Source organism: Sciurus carolinensis, chromosome 7 (assembly GCF_902686445.1).
Source record: "Sciurus carolinensis chromosome 7, mSciCar1.2, whole genome shotgun sequence".
Taxonomy (NCBI): Eukaryota; Metazoa; Chordata; class Mammalia; order Rodentia; family Sciuridae; genus Sciurus; species Sciurus carolinensis.
In genome coordinates, this window is record NC_062219.1 from 137,238,308 (window position 1) to 137,253,979 (window position 15,672).

Here is a 15,672-nt window from a genome sequence, read left to right on the forward strand (position 1 = left end):
GTTTTCTCACTTGCAAAATAAGGGAAATAATTTCTGTTTGGATAGAATCCACATTTAGTAATTCTTATTAAATGAGATAATTGATGTATAGTTTCAGCTCAGTGCCTGGATAACATAGTAAGCCATTATTACTCATAAAGTACCCTCTTTGAAGCCCAACCTGAGAAATTCTTTAAGAGTATTACACTGGGGTAAGTTTGGCTTCCTTAAAGTACTGTGGTGTACCCTCCTCTCAGGTGGTTGGTAGGACTTTCCTTCTGCTCTGGTTGCCAAGTTGGCATCTAAACCAAGTTGGCATCTTTGCTTGTTCAGTTCATGACCTATGGCTTTGTGTTCTGTTTTCCAGGTCTGACTTTCTGGCTTCACCAACTGTATATTTTCTCTCTGGCTTTTTATCTTACCTATATTTTCTACTGAATATGAGGTTAAAATGAGACACATTAAAGTGCCTAGCACTTAATATATAATAAATCATTCTCCCTTTAACATGTTTTTCTCTTTCCCCTTTATTCCCTTTTATGCCCTATATTTGCTCTGTGAAGTAATATTTACTATTACATTATTTTTTCCTTTTTATGATAAAGTTGTAGACATACTTCTAGAAGCATCCTGGAATTTAATTGGTAAATAACCGTCTGTGATGACCCTGTTTATAGGTGTTCGATGGTGATTGTAGTGGACATTATTAATTAGTGGACATTATTAATAAGCCGAACAGAATGTGTCTTGAACACAAAGATGAGCAGAATTTGATGACATGAGAGTGAATGAAGTCCCAGCCAGGCCATACTCTAGCTGTGGTCTTTGCTAAGTCATTTCATCTCCCTAGACCTGTTGTTTCCTGTTCTGCAAAAGGAGGTGACAGACTGTCTGTCTCCGGATTGCTGTGCAGATCATAACCAGTGAGATCATGTGGCTCATGTGTTCCAGAAGCTGTGTAACACAGCATTGTTAATTTCCTTATTGTTGCTACTGGCATTATTAACAGAGTAGCTTCAATTTTACAAACCCTGTATGAGTGATGGAAGACCTAGAACTTTCTTTTAATTTTATGCATATTTGGAACTTCAAAGTGGTTTTCTTATAAAAACAGTACAAGGTTCTGAGGCAAATTTCCATTGCCATGGTTTCCTCTCATTGGCTCTTCAGGTGAATAGTTGATCTGAGCAAAGTAAAAATGAACCCATCAGTAAAGTACCATAACCGTGGGATAGCTGTGAAGAGTACAAACATTCCAGCAGCTTCTGAATCCACGTAAACTCTACATCTCTAGTGGTCCATGTGGAAGGCTCCTTAAATGTGTCCAGTTCTCAAAGGCTGTTTGGAATACTTTTTTTTTTTTTTTAAGAATTTTGAGAGGACCAATAATAAGTCACATTAGGAAATGTATCTTATTACTTATGGTTATGTTTTCTTTTAACACACATGGAACATGACTTAGATTACTTCTCCTTACCAATTTTAGCCAAACATGTTGTTTGATCATTTTCAAAAACAAACTTTCCCTTTTATTATGATATCAGCAAATAGTCATTTAAACTTACAAAGTGCTTTAAAAACCTCTTAGCTCACAGCAAAACTGTGAGGTAGCTGTGATCCCTGCTGTAAATCAGGGAAACTGAGCTTAGAGCAATGGAGGGTCTCGGCTGAGTCGCTTCTTGTAAAGAAGAACTCTAAGGTAAGGATGCAGGTGTCTGGCCCCCTAGCCGGCTGACTTCCTGCTCCATCTTGCTGCCTGTCAACCCTGCAGGATCAAGGATTTCTTTTTCTCTAGAAGAAGGTGCCCCACCCTCAAATGAGCTTCAGCCATATTGTAAGCAAGTTCACTTGGATTTATGAATTCAGATATGTATCCAGGCACATCATTGCCTCTGTAAGCTTGCCTTTCTTCTCTGTGAAAGTCAGAGTGGTGTTTAAACTGCCCCCCTCAGAGGTTCAGGGATTCTGAGGAACTACTGGAGGGGAGGGCTGCGAGAGGCAGGGAGCAGAGGTCAAGTGTGTGGGATCTGATGCCCACTTCAATTAGAACTCTGCTGTATCACACTGTATAATTCAGGGGTAGAGATTTGGCAGAAATCTCTGGGTTCTGCTACTTTAAAAAAATACCTAAACTAGGAGACCCTCAGTCAGTGGTGCTCAAAGTAGTGAGTATGAAGTGAGCTTCACACCATGGTCCCCTGTGTGACATGGAAAACTGTTTTCTCCAGGTGATGAAACCAATACCAAGACCCTATAGTTCAGGGGAGAAAACCTTAGGCTTTAACTTAGATACCAGGACTTTTACATATGCCCTGCCCCCTGCCAGGGAGATGGTCCACCCCCCCCCCTTCTGTGACCTAGCTGATTCCTGCTCTCTTTGGGGTATCAGCTCAGTGATGCTTCCACAGGGAACCTTCTGTAACCTTTAACTTAATGGCTCTTTAATGTAGCTTTATGGCAACATGAACCTTTTCTTATAAACTTCAGCACAGTTGTAATTTACATTTCCTTGTAATTCTTTGATTAATGCCTATCTCCTGTGCTAGACTCCTGTGTGTTCCACCAGGACCAGGTTGTATCTCGTTTTTGTTTTGTGTTGTTCTACTGTAGGTCCTCAGTACTCACAGAATTCATGGCATAGAGTGGGTATTTACTATTTATTTGCTGAATGAATTAGTGTGATAGATGAATGGATGGATGAATGGATGGACGGACTGACAGATGTCTGACTTTGGAGACAGTGATAGTAAATGTGGCATGTCCTGCCTCTGAAGTCCCTTTCTGCTCTGACCACTACGGGCCTTGACATTCACTCCCCAGGGACATAATGCTTTTTGTCTACTGGTAGTAAGTTTGAGGAGTTTGAAAGATGGTCATGGGAGAGAAGGATTGGAGGGAATCCAGAGCTAATGAAGAGAAACGCATGACACATTTGTCAGCTCAGCGTAAAGGGGAGCTCCCTCTCAGCCCACATTGTGGAAGCCTGGAACATGCTGACCCTGAAATAATCTGACACAAGAGTTTGTAGAAAAAACTCAAGCACGGACCAGAAGATCTGTCAGGTCCCTTGTCTTAAATTCTATGCTTTCACAAAACATGTTACCTATATGATATTTAGTCAAGATCACTGCTATATTCCAGTCTAAAATATTATGGATATATGGATGGAGGAAGCTCTTCTTGTGAGCCAAATTCCTATTTTGTCCCTCTCCCTCTCAAATTGTCACATACTGTTTGTCAAGGAATGACACTATTAATGTGACTTAGTTCCTCTTCAGAGGTATTTGCAAACAGCATCATTGGAAATGTATATAAATTTATTTTTACTGATGCATAATTTTTTCAATACTGAAAGATGCTGAGTCTTAAAATATTTAGCCTATTTCATCCATTAGTCACTGAAGGAATAAAAGTTATGCAGCATAACACAGTCATGGGTAACTCTAATCCAGAGTAATGGGGGTGAAGGATGGATCTGTAGCATAGTCCTTGGATGGGAAGTTATTAAAACGAGGTGGATGACATGGTGGACCGTAACATCTTAACAGTCCTCTGTTGTTTGAAGAAAATATCTGAAGTTAACTGAAGGCTAGCCTTTTTATGCAGTGAAGTCCTTTTATTCTTCCAGAGGATTTCTGTAGGGACCTGTCCTGGACACAGTTGTTTTGACTGATTGCTTAAAGATGAATTTTTGGCTAAACCTTCTTAACTAAAAATACCAGGCCCCCTCTGTGACCCCAGCTTACCCTCCAGCGTTCCACCCTGCCATTTCTGTACTCTTCCCTCTGTATATCTAGATTGGCCACTATGAACTACTTGCTTCTCCTTGAACTTGTCCATGAATGCTCACAATTCTGTCTGTGCCCTTGGCAGAAATGACCTTTGTCCTTTATCACTTATTCATGTCCCAAACTCATGTCACATCCTTCCAGCACCACTTCAATTGGTTTAGTTTGTGAAACTGTTACCATCTCTCCTAGACAGGAGACCCTTTGCATGTGCCATAACCAAAACCAGCTTCATCCTATGATTGTGCATAGCGTGTCCTCTCCTGGTGGATCATGCACCCTCTGAACAGGTCCTCACTGAGCTATTTATATCTGGAACATAGGCTCAGCAACTTTTTATGGAAATACAATGACTGCCTCTGTTACCAGTACCACATGGAGAGTTTCACACCTAGAATGTGCTCCTTACCCTTCACCTGTCAAAATCCTACTTGTACTTTAAGATTTAGATTTAAACTCATCTCCTCTGCCAGTCTTTTCTGACCTCTGAGTTGTTTACGGTTCGTACCATTTATTTAACATTTAGCTTAGCTTCATCCTGTTAGCATCTTTTCATGTATGGATGTCTAGACACCCAAGTGGATTGTGATTTTTCTGAGCACAGTGTCCATAAGGTTCAGTCACCTGCCTTGTTGCATGTGTCATATCTGTGATCCATCTTTACAGATGAAGAAGTTGAAGTTCACACATCACCTAGCAATGGGGCTACATTCTGAGAAGTGTATTGTCAAGCAGTTTTGTTGTTGTACAAACATTATAGAATATACTCACACAAATGGAGATGACTGTGAGGCCACTCTGTGATACAATCTTCTGGGACCACTGTTGTATACATGGTTTGTAATGGACCACAATGTCAGCATGCAGCATGTGACTGTTTAGCCTGATCCTTTCTGTAACCCTGGAATGCCCTTTCCCCTCACACTGCCACTGTGTCATGCAAGGAGCAGCCAGTGCATGAATATTCATGTATTGACCAAGTGAATCATATCCCGGTTTGTATCTTCCACAGTGCCTACCTCAGCACAGAATAAATAATTGCCCATCAATTGACTGCATGGAATAATTGCTGATCCATTGGCTGAGTTGGAAATGTAGCACTTTACCTGCCTCCAATCTTCCATTTTGTAACCTAACTCATCCTCCAGAGTGTCAACATGATTGGAAAGCTGCCTGTAACAGTACATAGTCAAAGTTAGCTCTGTTGACTCTAGCTCGGCAGATCTAAGCCAGAGAGAAAAATAAAATCTCTTCCAAATTTTCCGCACAACTGAAAAGCACAGAGCTTTGGAAATCTGTGCAAAATGAGGCATTACTTCAAGTTTGTTAAAAATGTAAGAGAATGGTTTGGAACACAGCAGAACAATTGAAAAGAATTTGTCAAATATGGTCAAACCCTGCCGTAGTATTATGAGGGGGGATCTAAACAAATTCATTTGTATAAAATACAGGGCATCTTACTTGCTGAGTTAATGAAATCATGGGGACGCTCCATCTAGGGAGGACAGAAAGCAATCACAGTATAACCATGGCTGTTGTCCCTCCTTGTGCATATTTGTCTGTTTTGTTTTTGTTTTTTTTTTATTATAATGTCAGTTTCTAATACCCATTTCTAATAATAGTCAGCTAGGTTATTTGGGCTAAAACTCTACCTTGAATTTATTTTTTATTATGATAAAAATGTTTGTACATAAAATTTGCACCTAACCACTTTTTAAGAATGCAGATCAGTGGTATTAAGCACATTCACATTACATCACCACCATCCATCTCCAGAACTTTCTTACCTTCACAAACTAAAGTTATGGGATTCTGTCGTTGACCAAAATGTTATCATGCAGCATGTGACTACTGCGCCAAATAGGTCCCCATTCCTCAACCCCAAACTCCTGGCAATTCCTAGGTACCTCATATAGTTGGAATCGAATAGGATTTATCTTTTGTGTCTGGCTTATTTCACTGAACACAACGTCCTCAGGGTTCAGCCTCCTTGTTGCATGTGTCATATCCTTGATCCATTTTGATAGATAAGGAAGTTGTTCAGATCACTTGTCACTCAGGTCTTTCTGTACGGGCCAAAGTAGAGGCTCTATTACCTTTAACTACATAGATAATAATACCAATTGTTAACTATAAGCCTGAACTATGCTGAAGATTTTGCCTATATATTTCTCATTTGGCCCTTTCAAAAGCCTCATGAGTTTATTATCTGTGTGCTCAGATGACAACCTGGATCAGAGATAAAGAACTGGCCCAAGACCCTGTAGCTGAGAAGTAGTAGTAGTAGACTCAACTGCATCCTGTGTCTCTTCCTAAGACAGTCCATTAGGTTTCCCTAAAGCAGTCATTTTCATACATGCTCCCATATAAAGGCCCAGAGCTTGGGCCCCACCTGTAGGAGGCAAGGATAGGAGCTCCCTCCCGCTGTGGTGCTTGGCAGGAGCTGCTCACTCAAGTACCAGAAGTTAAAGGAGTGGTGGGAATAAAAACCTGGGGTGCTTTGAAACTTCCCCAAGGACTTGGCAAGTGTTTGATGTTAAAAGCACTTCTTGCCTGCAAAATGTGTCTCTAAGGAACTCTTTGTTGCTGACGTGAGGTTGACTGGGAGCTGGACTGGAATGGGGGTGGCCCAGCTAGTTTCCCTCTCCCTGCCGCTGGCCCTGCCTCCATCGAGGCCTCGATTCAAGTTGTCTTTCCCAAGGTAGTAACTGTCAGAGGAGCCATCTGGTCTGGTTTCTTGTGACTGACTCCAAGGAACAGAAATCCCTCTGGGAGGAAATTGCAAGCTCTGCAGCAGCAGTGGTGAAAAGCAACTCTGAAACTTACTAGCTATGAACCGAAGAGAGAGGCGTGCTCAGAACAGGCCCCAGGGAGGGAAGGCTGAAGACAGAGCGTTCTGACAATGAGACCTTGAACCTCCTAGTTGTGGGGAGTGTGTGTTTGGGGGTAGGGCAAGGAGGAGGGGAGTTGATGGAATGGGGGAAGTGTCCAGAGTGTCTGTTCTTGCGGCTTGAGCTCCATCCATCACAGGATGGCTCTCAGGGTGGGCCCTGCCAAGCTGTCATCTCCCCTCATGGAACCAACATGCATCTGTCTCACTGGTATCACCCGATCACGAATGCGGCTTGGGCCTCTGCCTCGGCCCCTTCGCTTGCATCTGCGCAGGCTCTGGAAATCATGGCTGAGCTGCTGGCTCATTTCCTGCACGAGGACATTTCCTTCAGATTCTCGTCTGTCCTTTAGCTGATGCTGGAGCCAGAAGGAGCTCCAGAGCCCATTTATTTATTGTAGTTTTTATTTGGATTTGCTTGATGGCGAATTATATCAAGCATCGTTTTTTGTATTTGTTGACCTTTTGTATTCCTTCTCTTCAGAAGCTTCTGCTGGAATCATTTGATCATTTTTAATTCAATTGTTTCTTTGTTGCTAAGTGTTTTGAGTTTCTTATATATACTGAATAGTAGTGCTTTGTCATGTTAATCAGAAATAAAATAATGATTTAAAAATAAAACCCAGAACAGTTCACTAGGAAAAGAAAGAGTAATTAGACCCTAAGTTGTCTTGTCAGAATTTCATTTTCTCCTCTTTCCTTTTGGCTTTTTTTTTCCCTTCCTCTTTCCTCTTTTTTTTTTTTTTTTTTTAATAGGGAAGGTAAAGAAAAGAATAAAACAAAGGCTGGGGTTGTAGCTCAGTGATAAAACACTTGCCTGGGATACATGAGGCATTGGGCTCAATCTGCAGCACTGGGAAAAAAAAAAAAAAAAAAGGAAAAAGTATGAGTGATTTAATTTCCAGACTGTTGCTTTAAATTTTGCCCAATTCTGAGCAATAATTCATTACTGTCCCTGACTTCTACTTTTCACTTTCCTTTTGCAGCCAAAGCTAAGCATTCATTCATGCTCCATCAGAAAGAAGCTCTTGCTATCCTCAGACCAGGGTCAGATTCCAACCCCTTGAAGGGAACTTAAAAGAAACACACCAAGGCCTGGGAATATAGCTCAGTTGGTAGAGTGCTTGCCTCACATGCACAAGGCCCTGGGTTCGATCCCAAGCTCCACAAAAAAAAAAAAAAATACAATACTTCGTTCCCCAAAGTTTTATTCCTCTCTAATAAGCCACACGAGTAAAGGAAGAAGATGAGACAAACAAGTAAACACTCTAGTCCCCATTTAGCTGCAGTTTTGCTTTCAGCAGTTTCAGTTTTCCAAGGTCAACCACAGTTCATAAATATTAAGTGGAAAATTCTAAAAGTGAAGCCCTCATAAAGTTTTACACTGCACACTGTTCTGAGTAGTGTGATAAGATATCATGCCATCTCACTCTGCCCATCCAAGATGTCAGTCATCCTTTCTCCAGCGAATCCATGCTGTATAGACTACACACCCCTTAGGCACTTAGACGTCTTCTCAGTTATCAGATCAACTGTGCAGTAGCGTGGTGCTTCATGTTTGGTAACACTTATTTTACTTAATAATGGCCCCAAATCTCAAGAGTAACGATGTTGACAAGTTCTTAATTGTTTTGCTATAATTGTTCTATTTTATTGTTACTGTTGTTAATCTCTTAATGAATCTAATTCTTAAACCAAATTTCATCATATATATGTATGCATAAGAAAAAATATAGTATCTATAGAGTTTGGTACTATCTGTGGCTTCCGGTACCCACTGGAGTCTTGGAGTGCATCCCCCACAGACAAGGGGGATGACTGTTGAGCATCTCTTCATGGAGACCGGGCTCTATTAACACGCTCCATGCCTCCCGCATTCACAGGACCTAGGAAGCAAGTCTCGTTGGCCTCACAATCCAGATGAGGTCCCTGAGGCACAAGGGGTTATGTAAACTGACCCAAATCTCACAGGTAGCAAAACAGAATAGGGATTACAACCAGGTGTCTCTTAACTACAACATCCACTTCTCCACCCTACGCCCCATTCAGCTCTGCATTTTCAGGAGTGATCATGGACCTGGTCCCTCTCCTCTCCTACCTGAGTCCAGCCCCACTCATGAAAGCACTGCACAGAATGACCCTCCCAAATGTGCACCGTGTGTCCGACATGGGGGCTGCAGGTGGGGCTTCTGCCTCCCACAGGCTGGAGTCAGATGAACAGTGAGCCAGGGAAGCCCAGTCTTGTTACTCTGCAAATGGAACCTCCCCCTTGACGGCAGCGTCTCTCCTTTGAGTAATCCCTGCATGAATAGGTGGCGTCTGCAGTGACTACTGGTCATGCGTGGTCTATTCTGGGAGGTGTCGGGCACGCCATCCAAGAACATGCAGTAGCTGCTCTGCCACAGATGGAAAAGCAGACTATTGTGGATGTTGTAGGAGCTGGGTTTGGGCTGGATCCCACTGAAAGGGTTTTATTTCAAGTGCAGAGCCTGGTTGGTTGCCAGGATAAACCAAGCGGTTGTGTAATAGAAATGCTCCCCCCCTCGCTGGAACTCTGACCCGTTGTTCCTTCTTTCCAGGAAGATCCATAGCCTGGGTCCTGTTACAGCGTCCCTTGATGGTGCCCTTGGACCTGGGGTCAGTGATGCTCTTTGCAATACCCTGGTCATTGTTAGATTTATCCCTTAAGAAGAAAAACCAGAAGGACCTGGGAAGGGACTTCTTTTATTTTATTTTTGTTTCACTTTAAAATGTTTATTGTTTAGCTTTTTTTTTTAATTAAAAAATAACTGAGGGCTGGGGGAGATAGCTCAGTCGGTAGAGTGTTTGCCTTGCAAGCACAAGGCCCTGGGTTCGATCCCCAGCACTGCAAAAAACAACAACAACAACAACAAAAATTGATACATAAATGTGCATATTTATGGCATACCATGTAATGTTTGATTCACTTATACATTGTGTAATAATCAAATCAGGGTATCCAGCATCTCCGTCCCCTCAAACGTCATTTCTTTGTGGTGACAACATTCAAAAGTCTCTCTTCTGCTATTTTTGAAATATTCAGTATGAAAGATGGTGAACTGAGACAGACATCATTACCCTATGTACATGTATGATTACAAGAATGATATGAATCTACATTGTGCACAACCAGAGAAATGAAAAGTTACACCCCATTTATATACAGTGAATCAAAATGCAGTCTGTAAAAATAAAAAAAATAATAAAAAAATTTAAAAATAAATATTTAATACGATATGGTTACTATAGTCACCCTACTGTGAAATAGAAGATAGGAACTTACTGCTCCTATCCAACTGCAACTTTGTACCCATTGGCCAGTCTCTGCCTGTCACCCTCTCCCCAGCCTCTGGAGCTTCTCTCCTACTCTTCTGTGAGATCACTTCCTTAGATTCCACATGAGAGAACATGTGTTTGTCTTTCTGTGCCTGGCCTGTTTCACTGAACATATTGTCTTCTGGGTTCATCTGTGTTACCACAAATGACAAGATTTCACCTTTTTTAAGACCAAATAGTATTCCATTGTGTGTGTGTGTGTGTAGACACATGTATTACCTGCCCCCATTTTCTTTACCATTTTTCCATTGATGGGCCCTTAGATTGCTCCCTATCCTGGCTGTTGTGAACTATGCTGCGTGCACCTGGGCGTGCGGGTCTCTTCGACATACTGATTCATTTCCTTTGGATTTATACCCAGTAGTAGGATTGCTGGACCCATTTAAAACATGTATAATATTGATAAACCTCTACTGATCCAGACTTGGCTATTCTCAGCCCTCCACATCCTTGTCTTCAGTCTAAAGTTAGTGCTAGGGAGGAGAAGACGTCAAACCAGAATCCTCCCCCTGCTGCTTCATCCACCCTCCTGCCAGCTCCTCAGTCGCCCACTCGAGGCTGTCCCTCCAGCCCTGACTCTTAAGTTTCTGCTTGAGAAGCTGGACTGGCACAGAATGGTGGAGCTGGGTGGACCTTGGCAATCACCTTGGAGCAGGGAACAGGATCCAGGAGAAAGTTCCAGAAAAGGTTTGAATCCTGTTTCTGTCTCATGAGGCAGGTGGCACCTCTCAGGAGGGGAGCTGGTGGGAGGCCAGAGGAAGTGGAAGAGGTGAGGTGCACCAGGCTCTCTGAGAAGCAGCCACGGGAGGGTAAATGTGGCTGGCTGTGTCCTGTGTTCCCCTCCCCCGCAGGAAGACCTCAACACCGGGATGATGGAGATTCCCTGTGTGGCTCCTGTAAGGCCCAGCACGGCACTAAATAAACAGCTTCATTCCAGTGCCCCTGGGAAGCACCAGAGGGAAGATTCATTTGCTGGAGAGCAAATCTCAGAGTGCTTGAGGCTATATGTGGAGTGGGGCACGGCTGACTGCTCAGCAGAGCAACTACTAGGCCCCTCTCCTGTCCGTCCTCTCCTGGCCGCCAGGCCTCTGGACGCGGGTTGTTGAGATCAGATACTGGGTTCCCTTCATGTGCTCATCTCTTTCCAGCTCAGTGCCTGGAACCTGGTGTTTGTTGAATGACTAAAGGAATTCCTGAGGAGCTACTAACAGGTGAAGCCCTCTGAAGCTCTCACACTCTAAGACTCTTATACCAAAATCTATATAAAAATGCAAGCTCTAGCCAGCAGCCAACTCATTTTAGCCAATATCCCAATGCAATGAAATTCTAGCACAAAAATAAAATTTTTTTTTAGAATCTCTCTTCAATCTTATTATAATGGAATTTGACCTCCCAAATTTATTAGTGGGAAATCTTACTCATTTTTCCCATGAGTGGAAGCAGTGAAGTACATAAAAGGGAGAATTTATTTGCGTGTAAAACTCTAGATTGCCAGTGCAGCCCATTCTCTTCTGGGAAGTTTCTCGTCTTGGAGTTTGGGCCCCGTGGAGTCCGGCAGGTAGACTGCATGCGTCCCAGCCTGACGTGGGGGCTGAGCCTTGCTTTCTTACCTCTCAGTCCTCTTGTTTTCTCAGTCAGCTTGCTGGTTTCCACCTTCCAGTGACCCTATAAGCAGGAAGGCCTTCGTGAAATTATCCCCACCCACGTGCCCCACGCCAAGCACATCCCAGTCGCCTTCCTCTCCACCTCTGTCCCCGCTGTCAGTTGAAGGGCTGAGCCAAAAAACAACATGAAATTCATCCATCTCTTTCTTGAGGGATCCAAAGAAGTTAGCCTTTCCAGAAGTTCGCAAACCTCATTGCTACTGAGAGCGGCGTGGCTCTGTGAGGCAGCGTTTCATTCCTGCACAACCAGAGAAATGAAAAGTGGTAGTGTGCGATGAATCGAAATGCAATCTGTAAAAGTAAAAAAAAAATTTAAAAATGAATTAAAATAAAAAGAAATGTCTGAGGTAAATCAACATAAAAAGATGAAGGTTTATTTTAGACCTCAGTGTTGGAGGCTCATCCGTGACCATGTGCTGTGGTTGCTTCGGCCTGTGGCAGCACCCCGCGGGCGGCAGGAATGGCAGAGGAGGCTCGTCTGCCTGATGGCTGGCTGTAAAAGAGAGGAAGAAGAAGGGGCTGGGTCCCCATTATCCCCTCCAGTGGTCTGTCCACAGTGACCTAAGGCTTCCTGCTAGGCCTTGAAGTATCTCCCACCTCCCAATAGCACCATCGGGTGGGGGGACCAAGCCTTTACCACACGAGTCTTTGAGGAGCATGTCGGATCCAAACCAGAGCATTGAGGTCTGAGGAAGAGATTAGAGGTGAGGAAGAGAAGAGAGATGATTGTTGCTGTCAAGTGTGATAGTTAATAGCTGGGCTCTGATATCAGTTTTGGTGCCTGCTTTTGTGTTATTGAGACAAAATTCATATAACATAAAATTAGCCATTTTGAAAGATTATAATTCAGTGCCATTTAGCACATTTACAAATTGCACGACCATTACATCTCTCAGTTCCAAAACCATTTCATCACTCCAGAACAAAGCCCTGGTACCCATTAAGCCCTGTCAACCACCAGTCTGCTTTCTATCTCTGTAACTTTCCCTCGTCTAGATATTTCATATAAATGGAATCATGCAATATGAGGTATGTTATGTCTGACTTCTTTCACTTATCATGTTTTGAACTTCACCCACATTATATCTAATTTCCTTCCCTGTATCAGTACTTTATTCCTTTTTATGACCAAATATTATTCCTTTGAATGGATATACCATATTTTGTTGATACCTACTCATCTCTAAATGAACATTTCTACCTTTGGGTGATTGTGTATAGAGCTACTTGAAAATTCTTCCACAAGATTTTGTTTATAAATGCCTGCTTTCAATTCTTTAGGGTATATACCTAGGAATGATGGGGCCACATGATAATTCCACGTGACAATTCTTGTTGATGACCCACCAAATGGTTTCCCATAGCAGCTTGTGCTGTTTTACCTCCCACCAGATTGCCTGGTATTGAGTCCAGCCCTACCACTTATTAACCGGGTGAGCTTGGACAGGTGACTTTCATTCTCTGTGCCTCAGCTGTGTAACAGAGAACGCTGTTTATCTGATAAGGTTGTGATGTTTAATGAATTAACATGGGCAAAAGCTTATAACGTGCCTGGTACGTGAGAAGTGCCACAACAGTTTTTGCTGCTACTGTTCCTGTTACTGCAGAGAATAGTCAGGTGAAAGATTGGGAAGCATTTGGACTCAAACTTCCCTTGTGGGTATAGAAGAACCGGAAGAGTTCTGATCGGGCACTTGAGGCTGGTCACTGAGGATGCCCCTCTCTTTGAGGAATCCTTTCTCTTGCCTGAGCTGCAAGCACCTTCAGCTCCTCGAGTCTGTGGTTTTCATGGTAGAGACTGAAGAGAACTCAGTCTTCTAATCAGGACATGCTGGAAGGAGCTTCCTTTTCTCACTTCATGGAGAGCAAGCAGCTGAGCCTGCTGAGGAAATGGAATGTGCTCTCTGGAGTTCCGCCCTGACCAACTTGGTTCTTGGAGCATCTCAGGGTGACTTCTTCCTGTGACTCCTTGCGAACCGGGGCTCTATACCTGACTGAAATGAAAAGATCTCAGGAAGACACTGCCCTATATCTTAGGAGCTCCTCCTTCCTGAAAGGGGCTGTATGTGGGAGGGAGAAAGACAGAACAAGATGACCAGGCCCAGGTGGGGAGAGAGGAAGAGATGCTGGAAGAGGAGGTGAGGGGGAGACTGAAGGGTCAGGACCAAGGCAGTACGTCACCGCTCCACCCAGATGGGAGCCGGCCATTAAAACAGAGGGAGGGGGATAGGAGAGATGAGAGAGAACCCCGTTGAGAACAGTCTTGAAACATCAGGAGGCCCTTGAACGAAAAGGCTCTGTGCTCAGGTGGCAAAGATGGAGACTGTCAGGTCTTCCTGTGGGGGTGAGGGGGTGGCCAGCCCCTCCTGAAGCCCACTTGCTCAAGGCTCTGGCATGATTGAAGGCCCACCCAGCGAACATGTGGCACCTTCCTGGTCAGGCTCAGAACTGGATAATGTCACCCCAGGGTATCTGCCTGGGGTCCACTTGATTTACTTCAGTTTCTTTACCTGGGAGGCAGAAGGTCTGCGGTTGACTCTGCTATAGCAGGGAGCTGGAAGAGGACTTCCTGTGAACAGGAACAGTCCCCCTCAAAATATACAGACCAGAGAGGGGAGGTGGCAGACCCCCGGCAGCCAGTGAGAAGCAGCTCGGGGAGAGGGGCAGGTCAGCCAGCCTGTGGCCTCACTGTCTTTTGGATGAGATGAACCCACAGTGCATCTCAGCAACCGTCATGCAAATAGCAGGCCCCACTGCTGTGGCTTCCACGCCTTCCAGAATCACCCAGCTGTCCCATGAAAGTCCAGTCAGCACACCATGCTGAAGCAGGAGACCAAGGTCACTGCCTACATGGCACACATGCGACCTGCGTGGTCTATCTGGTGTGGTCATCTGTGACGTACGGGCGTGCTGAGACACCCCTCAGCCTTGTCTCTGGCCTCGCCATTACTGCAGTGTGCCTTGCAAACTTGGGTATTTTCTATGTCGTGGGAAAGGTGGGGACATGCTGGCACTGACTTCTAATCCTGTCTGCTTGTCAGGAGCACCCGGGGAGCCTGGGAAAAGCCCAGAAATGCAGGTACCCCCTCCTGGCTGCTGAATCAGACTCTCTAGGGCTTAGCTCGGAAAATCAAATCTGTCAAAAGCTTCCTTCCCAGGAGACTCCGATGCATCTGGTCCAACAGGATCCAGCAGCCTTGACTATTCAAGCTAATATTTCCCTAACCATCACCTTCACCCCGAAGTGTTTAAAAGATGCAGGTCGTTAGTGAGAAGTGCTGTTTCCCTAATGAGGTGTGAGTGTCCTGGACCCTGGGCTCAGGTCCCCACCACAGTTGGGGCGTCTGGTCCTCGCAGGCTGGACACGGCTTCTGCAGTCACCGACGCTGTCACTCACCCAGCTGCGTTCTCTTCCCTCTGCAGGACCAACAGGACCAGCCACTGTTACCGCATCACCTACCGCCACATGGAACGGACACTGTCCCAGAGAGAGGTCACACACGTCCACCAGGCTGTGCAGGAGGCTGCAGTGCGGCTGTTGGGTGTGGAGGGTCGGTTTTAATGTCGGCACTTCCCCCACCTGTGGCCCTCTCAGGCTCCAGGATTTGTTGAAAGAAGAAGACTTATTGTCTGTGACCTGCAACATCAGTCATCTTTTCATAAATGGTCAGTTTTAGGACTTTCAGGAAATAAAGGCTCACTCTTGAGAAGGTGTTGACATAGCATTTGTCTTTGGTCTGGGGGCAGAGGGAAGCAGCAGCACTCGGAGCCGTCCCTCCTGTTCCTTTCAGAACTGCTTAGCCCACTGGCTCTCCATGTGGTTAATTGGTCCCTGGGTTCCATTAAGCACCAGGCATGATTTCTTTCCTGACAGGCTCTTCACGCATGTAATGAGTGAAGCCACACAGCGGGACATCAGAAACTCTGGACACAATACAGGCATACCTTGTTTTATTGTGCTTTGTTTTATTGAAACTTACAGTGCTATGCTTTT

The 15,672-nt window shown here is 44.4% G+C and overlaps 1 protein-coding gene across 4 annotated transcripts in view; it reads left to right on the forward strand.

Annotated features, from left to right (window-relative positions):
* The window catches only part of Fars2 (phenylalanyl-tRNA synthetase 2, mitochondrial), a 499,052-nt gene extending 483,667 nt beyond the window's left edge, over nt 1–15,385 (forward strand). For all 4 annotated transcript variants that reach the window (XM_047558209.1, XM_047558210.1, XM_047558208.1 and 1 more), the window contains one exon: nt 15,102–15,385. In XM_047558209.1, the coding sequence (XP_047414165.1) occupies nt 15,102–15,240 (139 nt within the window). In that variant the 3' untranslated portion in view covers nt 15,241–15,385. The remainder of the gene's footprint in view (nt 1–15,101) is intronic.
* Nucleotides 15,386–15,672: the final 287 nt, after the last annotated feature.